Below are 25,794 nucleotides of genomic sequence, written 5' to 3' on the forward strand. Positions count from 1 at the left end.
ACCAATCGGTGGGGCTTTTCCGCTGTGCGGACGCGCAACTGGAGGCCAGAGGGTGGCTTCCCCCTCATAAACGGAAGAACCGAGATTCGAGCCTCCGTCTGCCGGATCCAGTCCCAAATAGCCTCTTCCCAGGTTCCCAGAGACACCGCAGGGAGGGGTGCCCCGGCGGAGCCACCCTTTGGGAGGGCATCTAGCTCGGGGGGTGCTCTGGAAAGCCCCGCTGTTATTAATAAGTCACATTTAACCTCCTCTTGTTCTCAGAACACCCTCCACTCTGGGCGGAAGGGAACAAGCCTCACCAGCCACCTGGGGGCAAAGGGGATCTCTCAACCGCTTCCCCGGGTTAGTCCAGGCTTTTCTAGCAGTGCCACCCAGCCCAGGGCAAGCGCTGCTATTTATACGGTGCCTCAGTGCTTCAGGATGAGTTCGCTCTCCCCCTGGGAGGTGCAGGGTGACTGATTCTGCCCTTATGTTGCAGCTCGGGGGGCCCCGTGCTCACTGCACCTGCTGCCCTCACACCCCTCGTGGGGCCTCACCAACGTGACTCCCCAGTCATTTGTCCTCAGTCGTTTTGTCACCCAGAGGCTGAGACGTGGGGAGGGCTGGGCAGCAAAGCCCTTGTAAACTCGGGGGGTAACAAGGCTGTTCATTCTCTCCAGGGGCCGAGGCAATAATAGCCCCTTAAATATGCACTTCCTCCAACGGGTCATGACACTCGCTTCACTGTGATTGCAGCAGAGGATATGGGGTGACATCAGCCTGGGTGAGTCACTTCAGCCGCTGGGTGCTTACATGAGCCCGGCAGCCACCCCTGCCCTGGGGCAGGGCCCCGACGGTCTACAAGGCTGAAACCTGCCCCCTCTGACCACATTGGTTCCTCAAGAAATCACCCAACCCAGGCTTCAGCGTCTCTGACTCCTTTCCGCCTGCTGGGTAAACCCTCCCCAGGCCCAGCTTAGAAACCTGGTCTAGACCCAAGCCCCTTGATGCTAGCCTTGTCCACCCACACTTCTCAGGCTGGTCATCTCCCAGTTTAGGGCTTGGGGCAGGCAGACCTGGGTCCCAATCCCGCTTCTACCGCTTGACGAGCAATGCAGTCTTAACCATGTTACTATACCTCTGTGAGCCTCTGTTTTTCCATCTGCTTAATGGGAATAATAGTACTATCTACCTGCTAGTGAAGGGTGAGATTCAGCAAACAATGCACTTAACACAGTGACTGGCACGCGGTAAAGGTTCAGTGAATGGCTCGTGTGTCTCCGTGTGTGTGTGTGTGTGTGTGTGTGTGTGCAGGCACGCGCCCGTGAATGTGTGCCTGAGTCTTGACTCCTTCACTGTATTTTTTTCCCCATATACCAATTTGAGCCCCATGGGGCTACATCATTTCTATGTTCTCAAGAATCCGGCTTTCTTATTTCATCCTTCCTCTTGCTTTTGGTTTTCTAACCTCTTTCCCCATACGTTTTGCCTAGCCCTTTGCAGCCCTCATATCCTCTGTTCATTTCAAATGGCTTACAATAGCAGTGTATCAACATATACAACATTTTCAGTCCTAACAGCACAGGGGGTGGAAGCTGATGAACGAGCTGCATAATTAATTGAAGCGATGAATTATTTTTTTAAAAAATAGGAAAATTTGCAAAGATGCAAGTAGGCAACGCACAAAAGAGCAACTCCAGATGATCAAAAAACATAAAAAAAGGTTTCAGACTCTAGCAATCAGGGAATGCCAATTTAAGTGGCAATGAGATATTTCTTTGCGTCTATCAGGATCACCAACATTTTAAGACTGATGATACCTCTTTCCAGTGGGAATGCAAGAAAACTTTCCTTTAATCACTGCCTTCGGGTGGCATAGCCTTTGGAAAGCAATCTGGCAACATCTGCTGAAATTAAAATTAAAAATACATATACAGGGGGCCTGGGTGACTCAGTCGGTTAAGTGTCCAACTTCAGCTCAGGTCATGATCTCATGGTTCGTGGGTTCAAGCCCCATGTCGGGCTCTGTGCGGACAGCTCAGAGCCTGAAGCCTGCTTCAGAGTCTGTGTCTCCCTCTCTCTCTGCCCCTCCACTGCTTGCACTCTCTCAAAAAATAAATAAGCCTAAAAAATTTTTTAAAAATACATATACCTTTTGACATATCCGTTCCACTTCTGGGAATCTACCCCATAGACATAAAAACACAGCTGACCCTGAACAACACGTGTTTGAAAAGTGTGTGTCCGCTTATAAGCAGATTTTCTTCTACAAATACAGCACAGCACCAGGAATGTATTTTCTCTTCCTTACGATTTTCTTGATTTTTCTCTAGCTTACTTTATTACAAGTATACAGCATATCATGCATGTAACATACAAAATGTATGTTCATTGACTGTTTATGTTACCGGTAAGGCATCTGGTCAACAGTAGGCTACTAGTAAAGTTTTTGGAGTCAAAGGTTAGACATGGAATTTTGACTGCGTGGGGGTCGGTGCCCGAACCCGTGTTGTTCAAGGCTGAACTGGACCGGAATGCATGACCATACGCACAGGGAGGTATACTAGGTTGCTGTTTAGAGTGGAAAGCAAAACCTAGAAACAAGGCGAATGTCCTTCAGAGGGGGAGAGGGTGATCTATTAGGACATGTGAGGAAACATTCTGCAGCCATTATAAAGAACAAACTGGACCTATCACAGGTGACTCATAGGGATTACCATGAATAATTGGTAAGGGAATTGTGCATAACATCATCCCACTTTTAAGAAGAAATACGCCACCCTTCCCCACCCTCTGCCCCCATTGTGTATGTGAGCCAACACCATGAACGTGGAGGAGACGTGGCAGAGACCAGCCCCAGTGGCATCCTGGTTTGGAGGATGGACAGTCACGTGGTAAGAGGGGGGTGGGAGAAAGTGAGGGAGGACCCAATCCGAAGATAAAGGGAAAAAAAGGATTCCATCAAAAATTAAAACATGTAGTGCAATCACATTTGTCCGCTAACGTAAAGGTATGTGCGTGAGTACATGTAAGAAGAAATTTTAAATCTCATATACATATCTTAAACATTTCTGTTAACCCAAAACATATAGACGTCCGTTCCTTCACCGAGAGTTTGACATAGAGTCAGGGTCTCTGCACTGCGGATATGTCTGTTTCTTGGAGTTCCGCCCTACCCTGCCCTTGTACAGAAATCACACCCTGAATTCATTGTCTACAATTTCTAACGTCCGTTTCCGTAGAGGAGAGCGAGAACCTCAGACACTTGAAAACAAGTCGAGTAGAGGAACTTTTTAGATACTATGCTCGGCCTCCAGGCTTTTCCTCTGTCTTGCTACATCCGGTTCAACAATAACCTCATTTTAGGATCTCTCCTCTATTAGGTCTCTCCAAACTGTCACCTTGGTTCTTACAGAATCAATAATTCTTTGTTTCACACCCACGTTTCCCCCATTTATGTGACATCCATTGGAGTACGGCTGGCACAGAACAGGCTTGGGGACAAACTCATCTCCCTGCAGGTGACATTCATGTCAACAGGTAGACACGGTGTATGTGGCACCCCGGAAGCCACGAGCATCCTCTGGCCTGCTTCAGTGTGCCCCCTGGGAGGGAACAGCAACCAGCATTTCACGGAGAGAACACGCAGGGCCACGCAGCCTGGCGAGTCAGTTACGAGAGGCAGAACTTCACTGAAAATTCTTACGCGCTGTGAACTGGCGAGGGCGAAGATGCCTTGGTGGGTGACATCCAGCTCTCTGATTATGTGACTCTATCAATTATTCTGTGATTGAAATAGCTAGGGTTGTGAGTGTGGGGGTCAGGATTACCCGGAGGATTGCGTCCTTTTTACCGTATGTTAGGTAGCATTCTGCTGAACCGGCAACGAGTCTGGGGTAAGAGGCTTGGCTGGGGTGGCCAGCCTGGGTGCTTACAAAACTGTCCCGGGACAGGGGACCCAGCATCAGGACAGAACTCTGGCCCAGCTTTAAATATCCTAATTTGCTAGGTAACTTGGGACACATCATTTTATGTCACTACACCTGTTTCCTTATCTGCAAAATGGGGTGACCCTGCCTAACTCACAGTTTTTCTGAGACTCAGATGACTGTTCATAAAAGTATTTACCACAACGAGAGGACCACCCAGCTTCTTTTCACGTGTGCACACCCTCTACAGTATTTTTAGCAACAGGAGGGAGTGAGGGGTTCTGTCCCTCCACAAGCTTACTTGTGGAGCTTACTTACACTTGGAGCAGATCGAGAGGATCCAGGCCCACCTTCACCGGCTCACCGCAAGTGTCCCTGGGCAAGTCACTTCTTCTCTCTGAGCATCGGTTCTGTCACCTGGGAAATGGAGAACGGTGGTGGGGAAATTGCTTAGCAGTTACAGTGAGGATTAAACAGAGGTTGCGAGGCCAAAGGCATCTGGGGCACAGGAGAGGCTCAGTAGAGGTGATTCTCGTGGACAAGATTCTTAGTCCACACTCTAAGCTAGGACAGAAAGGTAATGCCCTCTAGTGTCCGTAACTCAGTTCTGACTCTGAGTTGTCATTTCTCTTCGTTGGTGGAAAATTTAAACCCCAGCCCTTCTCAGAGAATGCCTCCCCCGTGGCATTGTGGACCATGACTTCACGATGTGAAGGACCTGGTGGGGGTGGGGTTGGTGGTGGTGAAGTGTACTGACCCCTGACCGCACAGGTTGGGGCTGGCTGTCCTTTGCCCTGTCCATCTGTCCTGCAGCTCTCTCTATTGCTTCTGGGGCATATTCAGAGCACACAGTTGTCTCCGTGGCTTGGGGCCCAGAGCCAGCAAACGGGTGCAAGACAATTGGAAAGCAGAGGCCCGTGGTGAAACAGAGTGCGCATCTAAAGACATCCAAATTCAAAAAAGAAGAAGGTTTGAATTGGTTTTCTTTCTTCTCTTCCTGATACTTCTGCTTTCAGAAGATTCTCAGCTGGTCCGGGACTGAGGGTGAGGCCAACGAGACCTTCAGCTAAGCTACGAAATTTAAGGGGACACCACAAGAGCCCAGTAAGCAAGATAAATAATCTTTAATGCAAAATTTGTAAGAATCAAACTTAATGCAAAAACAATCTGAGATGAACAAAGTCTCAACACTTTAAATAAACACGTGATCTAAAGTCCATTGGAAATTATCGTCACCTGATCAAGAGAAATGCTTAAATGTGGCAATGTTCCCCGTTGAAAATAAGCAAAGAAGCAGATTTTGAAATTCCTGCTGAGTTTTTCATTAAAGCCAGGGAAGGACCATTCTAGTAAAACACTATTTTAGGGTATAAACAAGCTATTTAAACTTAAAAGTACTATTGAGTTTGAGTATACCTTCTTTTTTTTGTTTTTAGTTACTGTAATGTTCTAGAAAAATCTCCCTCGTTAGGAAAACACATACAGACGTGTATACAGGGGCACGCGTTTTTTTTTTTCTTTTGCTCATCTCCAGTATCGGTTGGCCAGGTGAGGCATGCTGATCAAGTGGTTTCATGAGTCACCCCTAAACAGGCCTGTAAATGCCATGGCTCCAACTGCTTTTGTCGGAAGGAGTGAGCGGTGAGGGGATTTCAGGAGGCTCGTGAGAAGGGCACTATTAACTGGGGTGCTTTCCCTTGATTCCGAAATCAAGACGCAGAGCCCCTCCTGCTTTAATCAGTATTTTATTTACTCCGTGGGTGAAAGACTCTTGAGAAATCTCGAAGAAGAAAAGGAGATCGAGAAGAGGAAAAGCCTGGGGAGAGAGGAAGGACACTTCTTCCCCAGACGTCAGACACTAACCCAGGCTGCCCAGGGAACCCACACATTTGCTCACTCTGCTCTCACTTCTCCCATCCCCGGCCCCTCCCCCTCTGGCCCTGCGGGCCTTGGTGGGGTGCTCTCTCTGCTCAGGCTGGAACACCACTCTGACAGTTGTGGGGGGGGGTGGCGCATAAAACGGAGGGTTTCAGAGGTCTTCCAGCCATACGTGGGAGAGTGACTGTGTGCATCTAGCTCTCCCAGTAGAGCGTGGTGGTGAAGAGCCCTCTGGGGCTGCACTCCCGGAGCTGGAATCCTCATTCTTCCACTTGTGACCCACTGACCTTGGACATGCCCCTGTCACTTTCGTCCTTCATGAATCAAGGGAAGCAACAGCACCCGCCTGTCCCTTGGGGTGGGCTGCAGGTGGAGTCAGAGGCTTGGGGGGAAGCACTGGGGATGCAGAGGTGGGCAGAGATGAGGCCGAGGGCCTTCACAGAGGGTGGAGGGCGGCGGGTCCCCTGGCCGTGCAGGAGGGCACCCCGGAAGGAGGAGTGGGGGAGGGAAGAGGAATGCGGGCAGCACACAGAGGACCCGGGGATGTGTGTGCTGGGCGGAGGGAGCATGGCTGGGGGTGGCAGGGAGGAAAACCACAGTGGGTGGGGACGACCTGTCTCAGGATCCCAAGGTGAACGCTGGTTCATGACGCTTTTATAGACTCGCTGGCTAGTGTCTGAGGCCGGGTTATTGCTCTTTGCTCTGATTTCCAAATAGAAAGTCGCTTTGTCCTCTGGTGACTCCCAGCCCTGAGTAGAGTGGGGGGAAATGGAGCCGGGGTCCTGAGGGAAGGGACATCGCCTGTGGAGTCTCCAGGGCTGAGGCAGCTGGCGGGGAAGGCCGGCTTCAGGGAAGGTGCCCCCCACCCTCTTTCCCAGGGGTGGCCCCTCCCGTAACTGCTTTGTTCATTCGCTTATAAAGTTTTATTAGGACATAATTCACACACAACACAAGCCACTCATTGAAAGTGGACCATTTGATGATTTTAGTCTATTCACAGTCGTACAATTCCTATAATTTTAGAACCTTTTCATCACTCCAAAAAGAAACCTCATGCTCATTAGCAATCACTCCCTTCCCCTGACCCAACATCCTCCTCCCAGCCCTAGGCAGCTCGTAATCTACTTTTTAGTTCTATACGTTTGCCTTTTCTGGAAATTTTGTATGCGTGAAATGATGGAGTATGTGGTTTCTTTCACTGAGCATGTTTTCAAGGCTCACTCATGTTGTAGCATGCATCAGACCCTCATTCCTTTTTTTTTTTAAGTTTTATTTTGTTTTGTGAGAGAGAGAGAATAAGCAGGGAAGGGGCAGAGAAAGAGATGGAGAGAGAGAACCCCAAGCAGGCTCTGCGCGGAGCCCAACGCGGGGCTCGATCTCATGAACCGTGAGGTCACGCATGACGTGGGCTGAAACCAAGAGTGAGACCCTTAACTGACTGAGCCAGCCAGGCGCCCCCCTCGTTATATTTTATACCAACTACTGTCCCATTGTACGGATGTCCCACATCCATCTTGTCGTTGGTTGACGGACATTTGAATTGTTTCCGCTACTCAGCTATTGTGAGTAACGGTCTACGAACAAGTTTTTGCGTGGACATGTTTTCATTTTCTCCCGGCAATATACCAAGGAGTGCAACGGCTGGGTCATTGGGTTGTAATTCTTTAGTTCTTTGTATATACTTCCATTCGAGGACTTAGCATACTCACCATAAGGGCTCATAGGTCTGTCACCGTGTGAACTCTCTTCATCTCGCACCCCCCGTGGAGCCCAGCACCTACGAGGCACTAGGCGTGTGGGAGGTGCACCACTGCGTCACATGCTGCTTACAAGCAGGGCAAGACGAGGCTGGAAAAATGCCCACTAGACGCTACGGTGAAGGGGTTGCTGGTAACCTTGACAGGCAGTGGCGGTGACAGACTGACTGAAGCGCGTACAACAAAGAGTAGGAAGAGAGAAGTCCAGAAAAGGAAGCACAGGACATTTCTTTGGAGAAACCCCTCGGTGGAAGAGAGTGGGGAAAACGAGACAAGAGCTAGCCAGGGAACTGAATAAAGAGGCTCTCGGGTTTTGGAAGATGCGAGAAACGACAGTGTGTTTGTGGGATGTAGCAGAAAGGTAAACGCCGATGACGGGGGAGACAGGTGGACGAGGCGGGCGACGTCCTTAAGTAGCCCAGGTGGGGTCCCGGCCTAAAGCGGTATTACCGATGGAATGTTTTGTCCTCAAACCCGTATGTTGAGACCCTAACCCCAGCTGACTCTATCTGGAGACAGGACCTGCGAGGAGCTGACAGAAGTCAAATGAGGTCACGAGGGTGAGCTCCTGCTCGGATTGAGGAGTAGAAACCCCAGGGTTCTTCTCCCAGCCACGAGAGGACACGGCGAGGAGGCAGCCACTGGCAAGCCAGGAAGAGAGCCCTCACCAGCTGCCAAACCGGCCCGCACCTTGATCTTGGACTTTCCAGCCTCCGGAACAGTGAGAAAATAAATTTCTGGTGTTGAAGCCACCCAGTCTTGGGTATTTGGTTGTTATGGCAGCCCCGGCAGACTGAGACGAGGGGGAGAGCCGAGGGGCGTTCACACACAGTCCCAGGAGGGGAGGCAGGGGACATGGCCGCCAGCGCGGCCGGGTGTGTGGACGCGTGGTGGGAGCTGCTTCTGGACACTTCTCATTTCGGTGACAGAGGAAGCAAAGCGAGCCGCTCAGTGTGGGGATACAGGGCTGCAGGTCTAGGAAGAGAGATGAGGAGATTGTGAGTGAGCCGACCAGGACCACACAGTGAGGCCACGTGAGAGACACTGGGGACCCGCTGGGGGTCTGCGGTCCCTGCAATGACTACTCAGCCCAGTGCAGTATTTGCCTGCAGGAACGCTCAGCAGCTGTGGGGGCGGGGAGGGAGCCAGCAGAGGTGACTGCGCACAGTTGGGGATCTGGCCAGAGGAAGACAGGTTGGGGGGGGGGGCCGTAAAAGAGTGACGGTAGCAGAGTCGCTCTCATGACGAACAGTGGAGATGGAGACCCAGTACAGTGAGGGGAACGAGAAGCCGCAGCGGCCGTGTGCTGGTGGCAGGCAGTGGGGTCACCGGCTTGCGCACCTGCGGGGCTGTGGGGTCTGTGGAGTGGGGCGCTCAGGGACAGACGTGCAAGGCACAGAGCAGAGCAGGTGCGCTTATAACGGGGACTGTGCGGGGCTGGGGGCATTGGTGCAGGAAGGTCAGGAGCAGGACCAGGGCAGGGGCTGCTGGGAAAGGAAGAGGACAAGGCGCTTGGGGCCGACCACGCCAGGGCAGCGGATCTGGGGGGTTTTGAACGTAGTCAGATTCCGCAGGGAGGAGCCTTAGGAACGAGTGATCCGGACCCAGCACTACAATCTTCACAGGTTGAGGGGTAACAAAGAACTAGAAAAGGGGATGTCTGGTGGTGGGGATGTGCCGGAAGGTGCGTCGGAACTGGGGCAGAAGGCGTGGGCTGGAAGCAGACAGGAGCCAGGAGGACTCGGCCCCTCAATCTTGCCCCCTGAGGGGCCTCGAGAGGAGCAGCGTCGGGGAGAGTCAGGTTTCGTGAGAACAGAAAGGTGCAGGGAACATCCACAGCAGGGAACACTAGGAATTGTGCTGATGGGATGGGGTCAGAAGGGGATGAACAGAGCACACAGGGACGAAGTTTCCGGGTGAAGAATGTTCTGGGAGTCCCAGGCTCCCCGCCGGGCCCGGAATAAAGGGTTTGACAAGATTAACCAGACACGCACCTGGAGAAGAAGGTTTGCCGCCCGGAGGTGCCTCCTTCTTGCTGACAGTTGTGGGGGGGCCTGGACAGAGCTGTCCCATGGGGTGCCTTTCACACACTTTGCCTTGGTGTAAAGAAGTGTTATTTCCTCTTTCGGGCTGAAGACTCTCATGTGACCGGGGTTCCAGGGGCAGTGCGGGCTCCGAGCGAGGGGCCGAGGACAGGGACACAGGCAGCTGGGGCCGTCCTCCGCCGTATTCAGAAGAGGCTGCTCTCCTGTACTTGCACAGGACCCTGCGGTTTCTAGGAGTTCTCTGCCATTTCCCTGCCCGAGCGACAGCCAACACCAGGTACTGAGTGGGTCAGAGATCTTAAGGAGACAAGTGTCCCTGCAGACCACCGACCGCTTACGTATTTATTTACAATATATACATCCCTGACATAAATTTTATAAAACATTGAGAGACCGTGGTCATACACAGTAGTGGAGCCAAAAACAGTAGCAACGACAGGACAGCTACGGATGCTGGTTGTTAGTTGATGTTTCTTCAAAAAAAAAACAAACCAAAAAACCCTTTTTTTTTATTTTGGAGAGAGAGAGAGAGAGAGAGAGCAAAGAGTGAGCGTGAGTGGGGAAGGGGCAGAAGGAGAGAGAGAGACTCCCAAGCAGGTTCCACACTCAGGATGGACCCAACACAGGGCTCAACCCCACGACCCTGGCATCATGCCTGAGCCGAAACCAAGAGTCAGAAGTTCAGTCGACTGAGCCCCCCCGCCCCCACCCCACCAAGTGTTCCCAAAAAGACCCTCTGCCAAAGGACCACTTCAGGTGAGGATTCCACAATTTCCTAAAAAATGATGTCAAACTTCAATGGTAAGCCAGATGGCTTTTGTTACTTAAATAACTTAGCTACTGTACACTTGGTTTGATCTTGAAGCACCAGTCAGCAGGAGCTATAAAAAAAAAAAAAAAGGTCTCACATTAGTAACTTGTAAAATGCAGAACGGGAGTCTTAGTTACCCTCCTATTCTAATGTGAGTAGCCCTTTTATAATAAGCCCATCAAAACCAAGGGCTCTAGGAACAGAGATGGAGGGAGGCTGGTCTCGAACCCTCCTGGGATGGGAGCTGGAGGTCCACCTGAGGTACTACCTTCAGTGCAAAGCACTCCTTACCAGTTCCCTCTCCTCAAACCAACTCAGCCTGTGAAACTGAAGTGGAATGGAATTGAAATTTCCCAATAAGAAAGCTGAGCCTGAAGAGCCCTTATTAAACTGTCACTCCCTCTAGCAGGTATTTGTATGAGTCCGCTGGGGATGGTTTTTCTTCCCTCCTCGGCTTCTCTTCCTGTTTAGTCATCTCTGTAGTGATGACAAACCGTCTTGGGTTAGCTCAGAGGAAATGAGCCCAAATGGAGAGCTGCGGCCCCCCTCGGGCATGCCCCTTCACACTGACATTCCAGTTCTTGCCTTTGACCCGCCTCAGCCCCACCTCACTAGACCGACCAGGTCCGACAGGCTCAGCCCAGACCAGACCAGAGTTTCCCAAATATCTGTACTCCACTGGTAACAAGCGATCATAAAAAAAAAAAAAAATCAGGTCACAGGGAGTGGGGAAAGGGGAGAAAAATACGAGTTTTCCTTACTAAGAATCTAACGGACTATGAAATACAGGTGTTGTGAGTTTCTGAGAGGGATAGAGAGTGAGGTGCTTCTCAAGCTTGTCCCAGCAGGCACAGGCTCCTTAGGGCAGCACCACGCAGGGCCAGGGGCCCGCTGCTCCCTGGCCTCTCCCCCAGGGGCCCTTCTCAACCGCGCCCACGCCTGTTGTATCTACTGCCGAAGAATCAGGCCTGCCTCTCCAGCTCACCTTCAGGCTGAGACATCGCCTGCAACTCTTTCTTCCCCGAGAAACGGGACTCTCTGTTCCCTTTCTAGCTTGACTCTGTGATCTGTTTTCCAGGCATTTACCCAAAAATGGAGTCTAGCGGCACTCCCAGAAATTGTCAAATTGAACTGCCTGGGGGAGAAGTGTAGTATTATGCCCCTCAGATATCTGAAACCTACTTGGCTGATGTTTTCTGATTGGGTCTAGCCCTTTCCGATGCTGTCCTCATGGACATGTGAGAATTTGGCATTCGTTCCTGGTTATGCTTGTCCCCTCCCCCGCTCCTCTTCCGATCCCTGCCCCTCCACCACATAGATAACTCTTCAGTGCGTTTAGGGAACCCCCCCCCCCACCCCTTGCAGCCACAGTGGGCTCTTTAAACTTAAAAATTATTATTAAGTAGGTAGGAAACACACAAAGTACAAAATTTGGATAGTGAGCAGAAGTACACCGACAAGTCTGAGCTCCCACCCCGAGCCCCTACGCGACCCGCAGGTTTCTCTGCAGATGCCAGTTTTACCATCCTAGGCTTAGTATTCCAAAGCACGGCTCTTCGTGCTTTTCAAAACTCTCCTGCTCAAGAACCTACAATGGCTCCCTCTTCCCATACCACTCTATCATAATGCCCCAGACTTCCCTCTTTTGCATTTCTTCAGCTTGATGCTAAGCAGGGCAATCTCTCCATCAAATAAACCACGAGGGTCGAGCTCCCCTCCATGTCTTTGCCTCTGCTGCTTCTCCGGGCTGGAATGCCTTTTCCACCACACTCTGGCTTGAAGATCTAACTCACGTCCTGCTCCCCTCAGTCTTCACGATTATTCTGGCTTCTTCACCTCCCCTTGGCTGATTGCCCAGCCCTGACCATCCACATCACACATTCTGGCCCAGTACCCCGTGCCCAAGCCCTTCTGCGTATATGCTCGTTCATGCTCTCCCATGTGGCCGCAAGCTTCTCGGAGGTGGGAACCCTAACATACACCTTCTCTGAATCCCACGCAAGGTCTAGCCTCACTGGATACATGATCTCCAGCCACCAGCTAACATAGTGCCTGACCTTGCTCGAGTGATCTCCGTGCAAGTTTGCTGAATGAATAAAGGAGCAGGTAAAGGCATGAGTTCTGGGTCACTCCATCACCTCTCCCAGGGGCCCTGGCCGACAGCCCTCCCTGAACCACATTCCCAGTCACTGTTCTCGTGGCCACACCTCCGCCGTAACTAGCTGGGTCTCAGCAGAGGCCCACCCAGACTCTCGCCCTCCCCTGGCACTTCTGCTTACTGCTGCCAATCTGAGATACCCATCTCGCACCATAACCCCTTGCCCTCCTCCCCCACCCCCGTGTCCCTGCCGGCACGCCTGCTCCTCGCCTCATCTACTGTCGCTCAACCCCTCTCCAGGCCTCTCCGCACGGCCTCCTGGCCCATCAACCCCTCACAGCCTCACTGCCCCTGCCCAGCCTGAGCCCGCAGCTTACAGAGCTGCCCCAGGCCGCCTGCCACAGCTGGCTTCCCTGGTAAGCTGGGCACGCCCCGCCCAACAGCTGGGAGGGAAGGAAACTCCAGAGCCCGAGGGCCCTAATGCAGGCAGGTGCCCACAGCCGCACAGTGGTCCTCCCCCAAATCCCACCCCAACCGCTGACCCAGTGGCTTTCTGCAAAGTCAGCAACTCACTTAACAAAGCCAAAGGTCTCGGCCACCTGTCCTCCCACTTGGCCTCTCCTCACCTTTCATATGCAGCCTGCTCCCCGAGGATCTCTGGCAGGGCCCACCCTGGCTCTCCCTCCCCACCCCCTGACTTGTCTCCCCCACCCCTGCTCCTCTGCCTCTACCCGCCACCCACGGGCCTTGAGTTTGTCTTTCTTGCTGACCTCAGACATCAGGGCATCAGTCACCGTCCTGATGAAGACGTGTCCCAATCTGTGCCTCCAGCCCCGGCCCCTGCAGCTACTTCCGCAGTTACGTGCCAGGCCTCGCTACCCAAGGTGCCCACACCCCAAATTCAGCCAGCCACAGCGCAGACTCACCCAAACAAGAGCCCTGTTTGGTTCCTCTGCTACGGGGTGGCATGCAACCGGCTCGTGGGGTCAGAATTCCTGTCATTTATGGCTTCTTTCCTGAACGACAATAAAATTCATAACCATGATGGCATGGTGACATTTACTAACTACCATTTGGAGCCAGTCACTTGTTCTAAGCATTTTATTTGTATTGACTTGTGTGTATATGTTGTTATTTCTACACTATTATCACCTACACTCTTACTCTGACTTCTCTATCTTTGTTATGCCCATTTTCCACACGAGACAACTGAGGCACAGAGAGTTTAAGTGACCTGTCTGAGGCCCATGACAGGTGAGCTGGAAGGGAAGGGAACCCCCGGGGGGCCTACACTCTCCGTGGAAAGTCCATGGATACGACCTCCACACTTCCTCCCACACCCAGCCCTCCACACGTATCTCCACCACGACCACTTGGTTCAGGCCCTCTCTGCTCAGCTGGATTGTTTCGTTTACCCACTGACCAGTGTCCCCATCTCCAGCCTCGTGTCTGTTAACGCACCCTCGGCCGTGCCAGCAGAGGGCTGTGCCTAAAGCGTAGCTCTGCTCAGAAATCCTCAATGGTTTCCCGGAAACAAATGTGACAAACTCTCGGCCACTCTCTCTCAGTATCTTGGCTTGGCCCCACCTGCCGGTCTAGCCCCATCTTCCTCTGTCCACGGACATGTGCTGCCCCTATCCCACCCTTTATGGCCCTGAGCGTTGACTCTTCCCATTGCCCCCTAAAGCCCAGCTCCTGGGCCCCTCTCCCTGAGCGCCAGGGGCCTGGCAGGGGACAGAGGCCCTTCTGGAGCTTCCTTGTGGCGATTCAGGCAACATTGCTGCTGTTACCTATGTCTGGGTCCCATCCTTTGTTCATGATGCAGGCCCGGCCCTGACCCTGGCTCCCAAAGTGAACCCCATCCTCAGTCTAAGTCTTCTGGGATGGGAGGAGGAGGCTAACAGTATACCCCTTGAAGTCTGAAGACCCAGATTTGAATCCCAGCTCGACCGCTTGGTGATAGGACCTGCCTTCCCACCGTCACCGTCTCTAAGCAGGTGGTAACGATAGCCCCGTGCGAGGCCCACTGAGAGGGCGTGAGGGGGAGGCAGGTGGAAAGCGCCTAGTCCGGTGGTGCTTAAGGAACTGTGGTTAATGTCCCTGCTGATGCTAGCGTTCAAGACGAGTGACAGCACAAAGCACGTGGTTCCCAAGCAAAAGGCACTCTACATCAGGGCTGTTCCAGTTCAGGCACACAATACACAATTCCACACCCACCCCCCCACCCCCCCACCCCGCACAGTCTACAGGGTACTTACTCGGTTCTGTCTCTTTCTCCATCACGTTTCAGAAAATCTACAAATGAAGAAATTTCCATCTCAGTTACAGAACTGAAAAGACAAGCTGAAATCTGCAGTTACGACCGGAATCTGGAAAACTAAACCACAGCCCTGTCGAGCTGCTCTCCTAAATGCTTACGTCAAACTAACTACAGAGGTCATCCAGAGAGTTGTTCCGAAATTGGTCATCAGACGATAGAAAAACAAACCCCCAAACTGTCAACAAAACGAGTATCTCTACAGCGGCTCACGCACAAGGCTACAGATGAAAGGGAGGCCAGAATGGTGTGGGCCAGCACCGCCCAGGGATATGTGAGCCACACAAGTCATCTAAACACTTCAGCAGCCGCATTACAAAGTAAAAAGAACTGGGTAAAATTAGTTTTCAAAGTGTATCTTACTGAGTAGCCCAACACATTAAAACTATTATCGTTTTCGTGTGTAACCAACACAAACATTACTAATGAGCTATTTTACATTCCTTTTTCAATATGAAGTCTTGTAAATCCATTGTGTATTTTATATTTACAGCACATCTCGCTCTGGACTGCCACGTTCTAAGGGTTCAACAGCCACATGTGACTCATGGCTACCGTTTTGGACAGCACAGTTTCGGACACTAAGATACGGCTTCCACACACGTACCTATCCATAAAAGGCATCCTCCTTCCATAAAAGGAATGAGCCCTCATCTGGAGCCATGCCAGCGGCCCAGCAGCCTAGTCCACAGGCTTGACTGAACTTGTAATGGGGTCTGTCACCTGCAACCCACCCCCGGAGCTGCTTACGTTCACCTGGCCCCCTGAGAAGGCTCCACGCCAAATGCCCCACCCTTTCCAATGTATGGCTTCAGGGTGGTGAAGCCAGCTGAAGTATTTTTTCAAGACAGTTTTTTTTTCAGGTTATTCAGTGCCACCGGCACTGACCGCAGGAGTCATTCTCTCTCCACTGAATGATTTTTTTTTTAAGTTAAATCAACCGTTTTGGAATTATATGGGCACTTAGTACCATCTTTCTCGGGTTCAGGTATTCCGGTGACAGACCCACCACAACTCTCAGCGGAGACTGATTTTAGTTTCTGGGGGACCAATCTGTTAAAGGGACATTAGCGACAGTGCTGCTATTGGGGATTAAAAATAACCTTCTTAAGAGCACATTGGAGCTCCCCAGGTATTTTACTCATTGGTGACAAAGCCTCAAAACTTTCTTGAGCTGCGTTTTATCTCTTATTTAGAGGAGAATCTACTGACTAGTAATCTGTTACCTAGGGATCTTCGTGGTATTTGCGCCCTGTAACATGGAAACAGAATCCCTGGGAAATCATATTCTAATGGCAATACACCAATAATAGTATAGGTCAGCACTGACTGATGGAACTTACTGTAATGACGGAATTCTCTACCTGGCCTGATTATGGTAGCCACTAGCTCTATGTAGATACCAAGCCCTTAATGTGTGGATAGTGCAAATGAAAAAAAGGAATTTAAGTGAAATGTAATTAATGAAATTCGATATTTAAACCACTACGTGCGGCTAACACCTGCTGTACTGAACAGTGCAAGTCTAGGGAACCTGACACCTAAGTTGGCAAACCTGGTCCGTGACATGAATGTGAAATGGCATGGATCCCACATGCCACCCCCTGGCTGAAAGCTTACTCCTCAGCATTCCCCAAGGGAGTCGCAAATCAGTCTTGCAAATAGCCTTTCTGGCAAAGGCTGAGATGGAAGGTGTCGGGGGCTTCAAGAACACCTACTCCTCACATTTACAACCTGGTCCGTGCCCTCTGGGACTTGAGGAAGGAAGGGTTTCTGGTCACCGGGAAAGAACAGGATGTGAACAGGTCACCAGTTCTCCAGAGCATACAGTCTGCCTTCTAGGTTGGCCCACAATCTCTAGGGAGACTCAGGAAGGCTCAGGAAGGCTCAGGAAGCCTGACTTGGGCTCGATTTCACAAACAGGGAGACCACGACCTGAGCCGAAACCAAGATGTTTAACCGACTGAGACACCCGGGTGCCCAAAACTTTTTTCTTTTTTAAGAGAAGGTATACATACCTCTTCTATACAGCAATACAAACATTGCCAGTATCACCACAAATAACACTGATGCTATAATCACAAAACTGTGCCTTGAATTATCTGTAAAAAAAGAAAGAAATATAATTAGTTGGACTGATGAAAACAGAGATACAGTTGATTCTCCTTATTTGCAGATTCCATAGCAGCAACCTACCTACTTGCTAAAATGTATCTGCAGTCCCCAAATCAATACTCACGGCACGTTCACGGTCCCTGGAGGACACGCGCAGCAGAATGGTGAAAAATCGGGTTTCCAGGCGCGCACCTCCCCGGCTGAGGCCGAACAAGGCCGCGCTCTGCCTTCTTGTTTCCTCTCTCCTCCTGTAAACAAGTGTCCTACTCCTGGTCTGTTCCGTGCCATTCTTTTCACATTTTTGTGGGTTTGTTTTTTTTTTTTTTTTTTTGGCTATCTCACTGTCTAAAATGGCCCTGAACATAATGCTGAGGTGCTATCAGAAGGCTGGGATGTGCCTTCCAGAGAAAATGCGTGTGTTAGATAAGCTTCATTTAGGCCTGCGTCATAGTGCTGCTGGCCGTGAGTCCAAAGTTATTGAGTCCACAATATATATTAAACCAGGGGTCTTTAAATAGAAACACACACAAAACAAGACTATTTGTTGATTTCTTGCAAAAATGTGTCACCAGAAGCTTGCAGGAAACCTAACCCTGCATTTCCCAGAAGCAACATTCAGCATTCACTAATTCCATATTCACAGTGACTTTATAAAACAGAACTACCGGAAATAAAGAGACTCGACTGCGTTTCTAAATAAACTTACACACACAAAGTTGACACACTGCAGGCCCAGTGTTATTTATTAAAAGATGCAAACAATGCACTAGAAGTTGTGTTTTCAGCCACCCCGCATTGCCTATGGAAGCTGAACTCAGCATTATGTGTTTGGCAAGGTAATTTGGCTGTAGTGCCTAACGGGCCTTAAGGAAAAATGTGCATCATAAAGCAGCCAGACACTTTACTCAGTGACACGCCCACGGTCTCCCTGAACCATTACAATATTGAGAGAGTACTCAATATTAACCTTTTGGTGCCTCAGTTTCCTCGAGGGGGGACTGTAAAGGGATTGAGGAGTATGCCTATCTCATAGGGCAGTTGTGAGCACTATTAGCTATTAGCTTTTATCGTCAACCTATTGAGTAGATGCTACCGGTATCTCTATAACATCCTTTGACCCCGCCATTCCATTTCTAAGATGCTAACCTACAGAAACCATCAGTGATGTGCCCCTCCTCTCCCTCCAAAAAAGGCACAAAGATATTTACCGCAGCTTTCCTTATAGTATCAAAAAGCAAAAACAACCCAAGTGTCCTCAACTGAAAAGTATGGTGTTTACAAGGCGGACCCTATCCAGCTACTAAAAATCAAAAGGCAGAGTATTTAAGGATACGACAAAATGATGACAAAGCACTGCGAAGGGAAGGTTGGGGTCGCTGACAGCACCCACAAATGGTAAGGGAGCAGGGAGTGGAGGGAGAAAGCGAGTGAATAAAGAGACGGAGAATGCGAGCCCACACCCTTTCCTCGCAGTAGGAACACAGATGGATTACCACAAACAGGAAGTCACTTATTGGTTTGACTTGGGAGGCCCCCCGGCCAGAAACTGCTGTTACCCCCCAGTTACCCCACATATTCATTCTCCCCTCTTTAGTAACAGAATGCAGATTTTCAGCTGGCCACACTATCACTCAACTAAAAGATTAATTTCTAGCTGCAAGAAAGCAGCTAGGTTTGACCCCGTGACTAAGTGTTGGCCAATGAGATACAGGAAGGGCTGTGTGGTATTTTTCCCAAGCCTCGACTCCTCTCTGGATCCTCCTGCCTGAAATAGTGGGGAAGGCGGAAGGAGCTGGGCTGTTCCTGGGTCTCTGACAACTTCATCAAGCAGCAATATGCCCAGGGCTGCCTATCTTGGATTTTTGTTTTTTAATGTAAAAGAAGTCATCTATATCTTTAAGCCACTTGATACTTAAAAAAATTTTTTTTTTCAACAGCTGAATCTAAGGCTACTTGACCCAGTCCCTTCCAAAAACCTTTCTCCCATGGATGATGCCAGATCCTGCCACCACTCCGGGACAGCAGATACTCAGGGCAGACGACAATGACAGTAATACAAGTTCTTAATTCTGCTCATCCTTCGTGACCTGTCCGCTGCACAGACAGGTGCTAAAGCCCTCTTCACCTGGCTCCTGGGATGCCACAATTCCTGGCTCCCTGGTGGTCCTTTTTAGTCTCCTTTGCTGGACCCTCTTCCTCTCAACAGCCTCTAAATGCCAGAGTCCCTGAGACTCGGTCCTAGTCCAGTGCTCTGTCATATCTGCTCAGTAGGTGATCTCATCTGGTCCCATGGCTTTAAATGCCGACTATGCACTGAATATGCCCGAACTTATTTCTCCAATGCTAACTATTCACCAGAAACCTAGACTCACAAGTCGAAGCGCCTTATCTGACACCTCCATTTGAAATCTAACAGGCACCTGAAACATGTCCCAGACCAAACTTATTTCCTCCCTACACCTGCTGTTCCACTCTCCAGTCTCAGTAAATGGCACCACTGCTCATCCAGGGGCTTGAGCTAGAAAGCTAGGAGTCATCTGCACATTTCTTATTAGAGAAACTTCTCCCCCACTCAAACCATTAGGAATTCCTTGTGGCTATATTTTCAAAATGTACCCTAACCTGAACCACTTCTCCCAATGTCTGCCACTATCACGGTCTTCTGAGACACCGTGTCCTCTGGCTGAGACCCAGAATTTCTAAATTAGCTGCATATTCCCCAAGGAGGACATGAGATGCCCAGTGAGGTGCAAAAAAGCAAGAACATCTACTAATATTTACTACTTATAGCCGTCTTTACATTTTTCTGATTTTGTCTCTGTTTTAAAATGATATAGGTTAGGGGCGCCTGGGTGGCACAGTCGGTTAAGCGTCCGACTTCAGCCAGGTCACGATCTCGCAGTCCGTGAGTTCGAGCCCCGTGTCGGGCTCTGGGCTGATGGCTCAGAGCCTGGAGCTTGTTTCCGATTCTGTGTCTCCCTCTCTCTCTGACCCTGCCCCGTTCATGCTCTGTCTCTCTCTGTCTCAAAAATAAATAAATGTTAAAAAAAAATTTTAAAAAAATAAATAAAATGATATAGGTTATAGTCATTGTGGTAGAAGCATCGATCGGTTCCCAACACCCAATCTCCCCATTTTCTTTTGGTAATAGAGCCCACGTGTTTTAAATGGGTACATGGCCACCAGCTAAGGAGGACATTTCCTAGCCTCCCCCAGCAGCCGTGGCCATGAACTCTGTCTGGCCAAGCGGGTGGCACTGGAAGTGATGCACGCCACACTGGGTGGGTCTTGAAAAGGAAGGACTGAGGGGCGCGTGGGTGGCTTAGTCGGCTGAGCGCCTGACTTTGGCTCAGGTCATGATCTCAAGGTTCTTGAGTTCGAGCCCTGCATCGGGCTCGCTGCTGTCAGCCTGTCAGCACAGAGCCCACTTCGGATCCTCTGTCCCCCTCTCTCTACCCCTCCCCCACGTGTGCTTTCCCAAAAACAAATAAGTATTTTTACAAATAAATAAATAAAGGGAAGGACTGGGCTCTATCCTTCTCCCTTCCCACTCACTGTGATGCAGGTAGAGACCCTGTTTGACTCCAGAGAGCACAATTTTTAAGTCATAAACATTTTAGTATATATTTCCAAAAGATAAGGATTATTTGTAAAACATAACCATGTCTTTATCGTACCTAAAAAAATAATTAAGCACTTAATATAATCAAATATGCAGTCACCACTTAAATCTCCCATTTTTTTCACTTTCTTCTGTTTGAATCAGAATCAAACAAGGTGCATATATTGTAATTAATTATAGGCTTTTTAAATGTCTTTAATCTCTAAGCTCTCCATCACCTGTTTTTCTTCCCCTTATAATTTACTTACTTTTAAAAAATTCTTTTTAATGTTTGTTTTTGAGAGAGAGACAGAGCATGAGCATGAGCAGGGGAGGGGGGCAGAGACAGAGAGGGAAACACAGAATCCAAAGCAGGCTCTAGGCTCTGAGCTGTCAGCACACAGCCCGACGCGGGGCTTGAACCCACAAACCTTGAGATCATGGCCTGAGCCGAAGTCAGACACGTAAATGACTGAGCCACCCAGGTGCCCCTATAACTTACTTATTGAAGAAACCTCATCCCTGGTCCTATAGACCCCCCCATAGTCTGTACTATCATTCCACATGGTATGGTTTCTGCCAGCCAATCCCTGTGAAGGAGTCAAATATTTTTTCTTAATTTGACTTATTTTAAGACACAGAATCAGGATGATGCCATGGGAAGAAAATGAAACAAACAACTTCCAGAATTCAAAGACCTAAATTTTAAATCTCCATTACATAAGTGAACTTGGGGAAGTCACCCCACTGGTTGAACCTGTCTCCTCACTCTCAAAAGGTAAACAACAACTCCTGTCCAGCCAGTCTAGAACAGTGGCTGTGAGCAACAAATAAGACGGTCAACTGGCGGGAGGGGGGTCTGCAAAGGGTGACAGGCTGGTCAATGTGAGTTACGTTTCATCCACCAAGTGTTAACAGTCTAGATTTAAAAACTCAGCACTTAAAAAAGAAAGACTATTTAACCATTAGACGCACAAGAATTTCTATCTGTTACGATACATGCAACTCTACAGAAAAGTATTCAAAACTCATCCATGGTATAAAAAAGACAGAGAGAGACAGAGAGAGAGACAGAGAGAGAGACAGAGAGAGAGACAGAGAGAGAGACAGAGAGAGAGAGACATTTATTGTTGAAAAGAACCATTAAGATCATTAGGTTAGAAATGGGGGGGAAAGAAAAGGGTTCTTCAACATTTGCTTTGAGGGACTCCAGATATAGGTCTCCGATGTCAGCACTACTCCAGAATTTAAATGACCTAAGAACTATCTGGCAATGTTTCTCAAACTTTCAAAATCTATAGTGCGGTGTGAACTATCAGTTTGGGAGGAAATGTAAAAGAAAGATGAGTGAATCACCATTATCTAATAACAAAAAGTGTTTGTTTGCAAATCAACAACATTATACCATATCAATGAGAGGGTCGAATTGGTGACACTCTTTTCTGGTGGTATCTACAGGGAAGGGCATCTTATTTGGGCATTCAATTCTAATGAGAAAGGTTAAATGAAAACCTATGCAAGGGCAAAATGCTGGAAATTCTCTTAATTAAAGTACTCCATATCATCCTATAGAGGATCTTATTCAGAAATTATTTCCTTCGAAGTATTTGCCTCTTGGGCCACGCGAAGCTTTTCCAGATTTCAAATTGCTTGTCCATTCTGCATAAAATCCTTTCCTTCTCTTGTTGGTTATGTGCCTTACACACACGCCAAAGCCAGAAAAGCACACTGGTTTTGTTTTCTGTTTCCACAACAAGGCAACTATGTGCTAGCATGCAGACTGCATTTCCACACTGTACGGCTGGGATATCACGCGACACCCACTAGGTGGGAGTAATAGAGAAACGTTTGCTCCAAGCATAACAAAGTCATTGATTTTGCAGCTGGCTTTCAAATCTTCTGGACAATCGTGCGACTTGTACAGACAGTGCCGCTTTGAGTGGCACTTCTGTGGGTTTGGTCTTTTCTCTGTCCTCGGGGACCAAAACCATCAGTGATGAACTGGACCTCAGTTTACGCTTTGTCTGGAAGCATTTGTTGGTTTTACCCAGGAAGTCATGCTGCTTTGTCTGAAAATGATATAGTTACCTTAACACCTCCATGTCGTTATTTGAAAGATTTCAAGAAGGATAAGACATGGCAGACTCAGGGAGAATGGCTCAATAATCAAATCTCATTCAAGTTTTTTATATTCGTTAGGTGTACGAACTGCCTTTTTCTGTTTCAACTGTTTATTCAAAAAAAAAATCGATTCACAGAATCACCCTCTCCTAACCCAAGGAAGCTCATATTCTAGAGCTAGAATCCTGTTCACTATCTATAATTATGATATTATTCTGAATTAGAGTGGTTACTATTTTCACCTCTTCTTTTACGTTTTAATGAACCACTTTCAAATCGCTGATCCTTTTGTCTGTGAACTGGGGGTATATTGTCAAAAACTGAAAATAAAAATTGCAAATTACAAATGTACATGTTAAACAAAATAAAAGGAGCACAGCCAAGGAAGGCACACTGTCATGCTACTCACGGAGCGTGAGCCTAGACAAACGTACCAAATGCACATTCTTTGCGGCACACATGCAACCCTCAAGAACCCGATGGTTATTAAGAAATTATGGAGTGGTGTTGTGAATAGTGAAGAGCATGGGCTCCGGAGCCAGATGGCCTGATTGCAAAACCAGCCTCTGTCCCTCACTAGCTGTTGACCTTAGGCAATCAAACTAAACTCCCTTTGTCTTGGCTTCTCCCCAGAAAATCAAGACCGTCACTCGTAGCCAACTCATGCAGTTGTGTGAGGACTGAATTAATTGACAAATGTATTAGAATAATGCCGGACACAGAAAGGGCTATGAAATGTTAGCTGTACGTTATAATGGAGTGTCTGTGAAAACTGTGACTTCTTTTACGCATCAGATTTGTGAAATGTAGGTCAGCCACTACATCCGTGGTTTGAAACTCACAAACCACCAGCGGTCCCTGGACCACACATGTCTACGGTATCTCTGCCGTGACACATTTGGATATGTACTCACCTGGGACACAGGTTGCTAAAACCAGTGATGATGCCTGTTTGGACAACGGATTACTGATGATACACTGTATTTCCTGTGAGAGATCACTTTCCCTCTTAATAGAAACTTTAGATGAATTGGTGCTATTTTGACACTGTTCCGAGAAGCAATTCCAGGAGTACTTTATAAGGTTTATATGGCTGCTGTAGGTTTCCGGGATCCCGCAGTGGACTGTAATGTTTTCGGCAGTGAATGTGCAATTTAGTGTTGGAAATGGAAGAGGCTCTGAAAGAAAAAAAAAAAAAAGAAATGTGATATTTAGTCCAGAAAAGAGTAATATTTAGACTCATCTTCTCCAAATAGATGAAGAGCTCCCAACTTCCTTATGAGCTTGAAAAGGCAAGCCAACCACCTTCCTTGAGCTCCAAGGGGAGAGAACTCTCTCTTCTCCTGGGTCAGACCTACCTGCTCACATTCAGACTACATACAGGCACCACATCCCTTATCCTCAATTCAGAAAGCCAAAAGATATTACCCAAGATAGTAGCAACGTCACATAGCTGCAAATCCTGATCTGAATTGACATGAGGATTTGTTTTTATTCTTCTCACTTCAAATATTCATTATCATGTTGTATCAAAAATGTTCATGTGCTTGAATATGGGGCGGTCCCCCAAACTAAGTGGGTGCTTTGTAACATACAGAGAGGAAAGAGTTAATGACACCTTTCTAAAACCTAAAAATGTTTAATTGTAAAAGACGTCTGGCTTAACAGTGTCTGCAAAACATCTGGTGCAGCTATACTGTGGGGAGGCCCCGATAATAAGTAGAGTAGGGGACAGCACCTGTCACGGACCTGCCAGTCTAGAGGCCTTACTCCCAGCCTTCCTGTAGCAAGTGCTCCCTGCTGGCTATAGAGGCAAGGTGCCTGGGTGGCTCAGTTAGTTAAGCGTCCGACTTTGGCTCAAATCATGATCTTGCCGCTCGTGGGTTCGAGCCCTGTGTCAGGCTCTGTGCTGACAGCTGGGAGTCTGGAGCCTGCTTCGGATTCTGTCTCCATCTCTCTCAGCCCCTTCCCCATTCGTGCTCTGTCTCTCTGTCGCTGTCTCTCTCTCTCAAATATAAACAAATATTTAAAAAAATTTTTTAAAAAGGATGGGTTAAGAACTGCAATGCTAGTTTATCCTATTAGCTATTCTTTCCTTTGTTAATTCATATACCTTCCTGCATCTCTACTTTGGCCCAACAACTAACCCAAAGAAATTTGAGAAAACACGTACAAATATATAGACTATCCAGAAAATGGTCATGGTAGCATTTGGATAATAAAATTTCCATACATTATGAATATCTACTAAAAAGCAAATTAAGGCAAATTAATGTTCATCTATGCTGCCATTTAAAAATGATATTTTCTAAGGCAAAGGAATGCTTATGTTCTAATTAGTAACGTAATATACTCTAAAAACTGGAAGTGTTCAATTCCTCTCCTCCCCGCCCCCCACCCCGCCAATTTTGTCAACACTCCTTTCTCACTCAGTTAAGTGAGACCTGAGTCACACATGACTTCCCTTTCTGCTTGGGGCTTCTTCAGTTGTCAGGTTTAATCCAGCTCACATAACTTGTTAGATGGGGCCTCAAAGAAGGCAATGGAAACCTTTCCCCAAATTAAATTGTAAGCAACAGACCAATATCCTTCAGGAGGATAAGCAGTTGTTCTCTTGACTCAAAATTGGGAAGCCCAGAGCCCTCCTCCTCGGCCTCCTCAGGTCCGTCCTGCCTCCCACACTCGGAGATTGGCTCCTGAAGCACCTCCAAGCAGCCCTGTGTATCTCCATGCAGCTGAGAAACACACCTGATGGTTCCAGATTCTGCGTGTTCCTGTGCCTGCCTTTGCAACTGGGCTGGGCGTTTCCCAGCGGCATGAAACCGAGTTTTCTAGTTCCTTAGAAATGTTCCATAGAAGAGCTTCTCAAATATTAACGTGCATGAGGATCACCGGGGGTATGTGTTAAAAATGCAGATTGCTGGGCCCCGTCATCACCCCAGGTGACCCGGATGCGGGTGCTCCGTGTGTTCTGTTACAGATCTTGCTCACTGATCCAGTACGGTCAACGTCTAGTATGTCATCAAACACTTTCTAGACTGAAAAGACGTGCCTCACGAGCCCCCAGACTGTGCATCTTTGGAGGGTGAAGGCTAGATATCACTCGCCTCTCAACCACAGCATCTGACATAACACATGGAGCA

At 48.7% G+C, this 25,794-nt stretch overlaps 1 protein-coding gene and 1 long non-coding RNA gene across 3 annotated transcripts in view; both read right to left on the bottom strand.

Moving 5' to 3' along the window:
* Positions 1–7,435: 7,435 nt before the first annotated feature.
* LOC109502560 lies at positions 7,436–10,184 on the bottom strand. The gene is made up of 2 exons (XR_002161230.3): positions 9,538–10,184; positions 7,436–8,518 (listed from the first exon to the last, which is right to left on the bottom strand). It is a non-coding gene; the product is annotated as an uncharacterized LOC109502560 (long non-coding RNA).
* Positions 10,185–10,194: 10 nt separating this feature from the next.
* CD58 (CD58 molecule) overlaps positions 10,195–25,794 on the bottom strand; it is a 39,865-nt gene continuing 24,265 nt past the window's right edge. The window contains exons 3-7 of one of the 2 annotated variants that reach the window (XM_023259035.2): positions 23,566–23,829; positions 16,833–16,916; positions 14,756–14,792; positions 13,424–13,513; positions 10,197–10,469 (exon numbers count right to left, since the gene is read on the bottom strand). In XM_023259035.2, the coding sequence (XP_023114803.2) occupies positions 13,453–13,513; positions 14,756–14,792; positions 16,833–16,916; positions 23,566–23,829 (446 nt within the window). In that variant the 3' untranslated portion in view covers positions 10,197–10,469; positions 13,424–13,452. Of the gene's footprint in view, positions 10,470–13,423; positions 13,514–14,755; positions 14,793–16,832; positions 16,917–23,565; positions 23,830–25,794 lie in introns of both variants that reach the window. The other variant, XM_023259036.2, reaches the window with a different exon arrangement.

Source organism: Felis catus, chromosome C1 (assembly GCF_018350175.1).
Source record: "Felis catus isolate Fca126 chromosome C1, F.catus_Fca126_mat1.0, whole genome shotgun sequence".
Lineage (NCBI taxonomy): Eukaryota > Metazoa > Chordata > Mammalia > Carnivora > Felidae > Felis > Felis catus.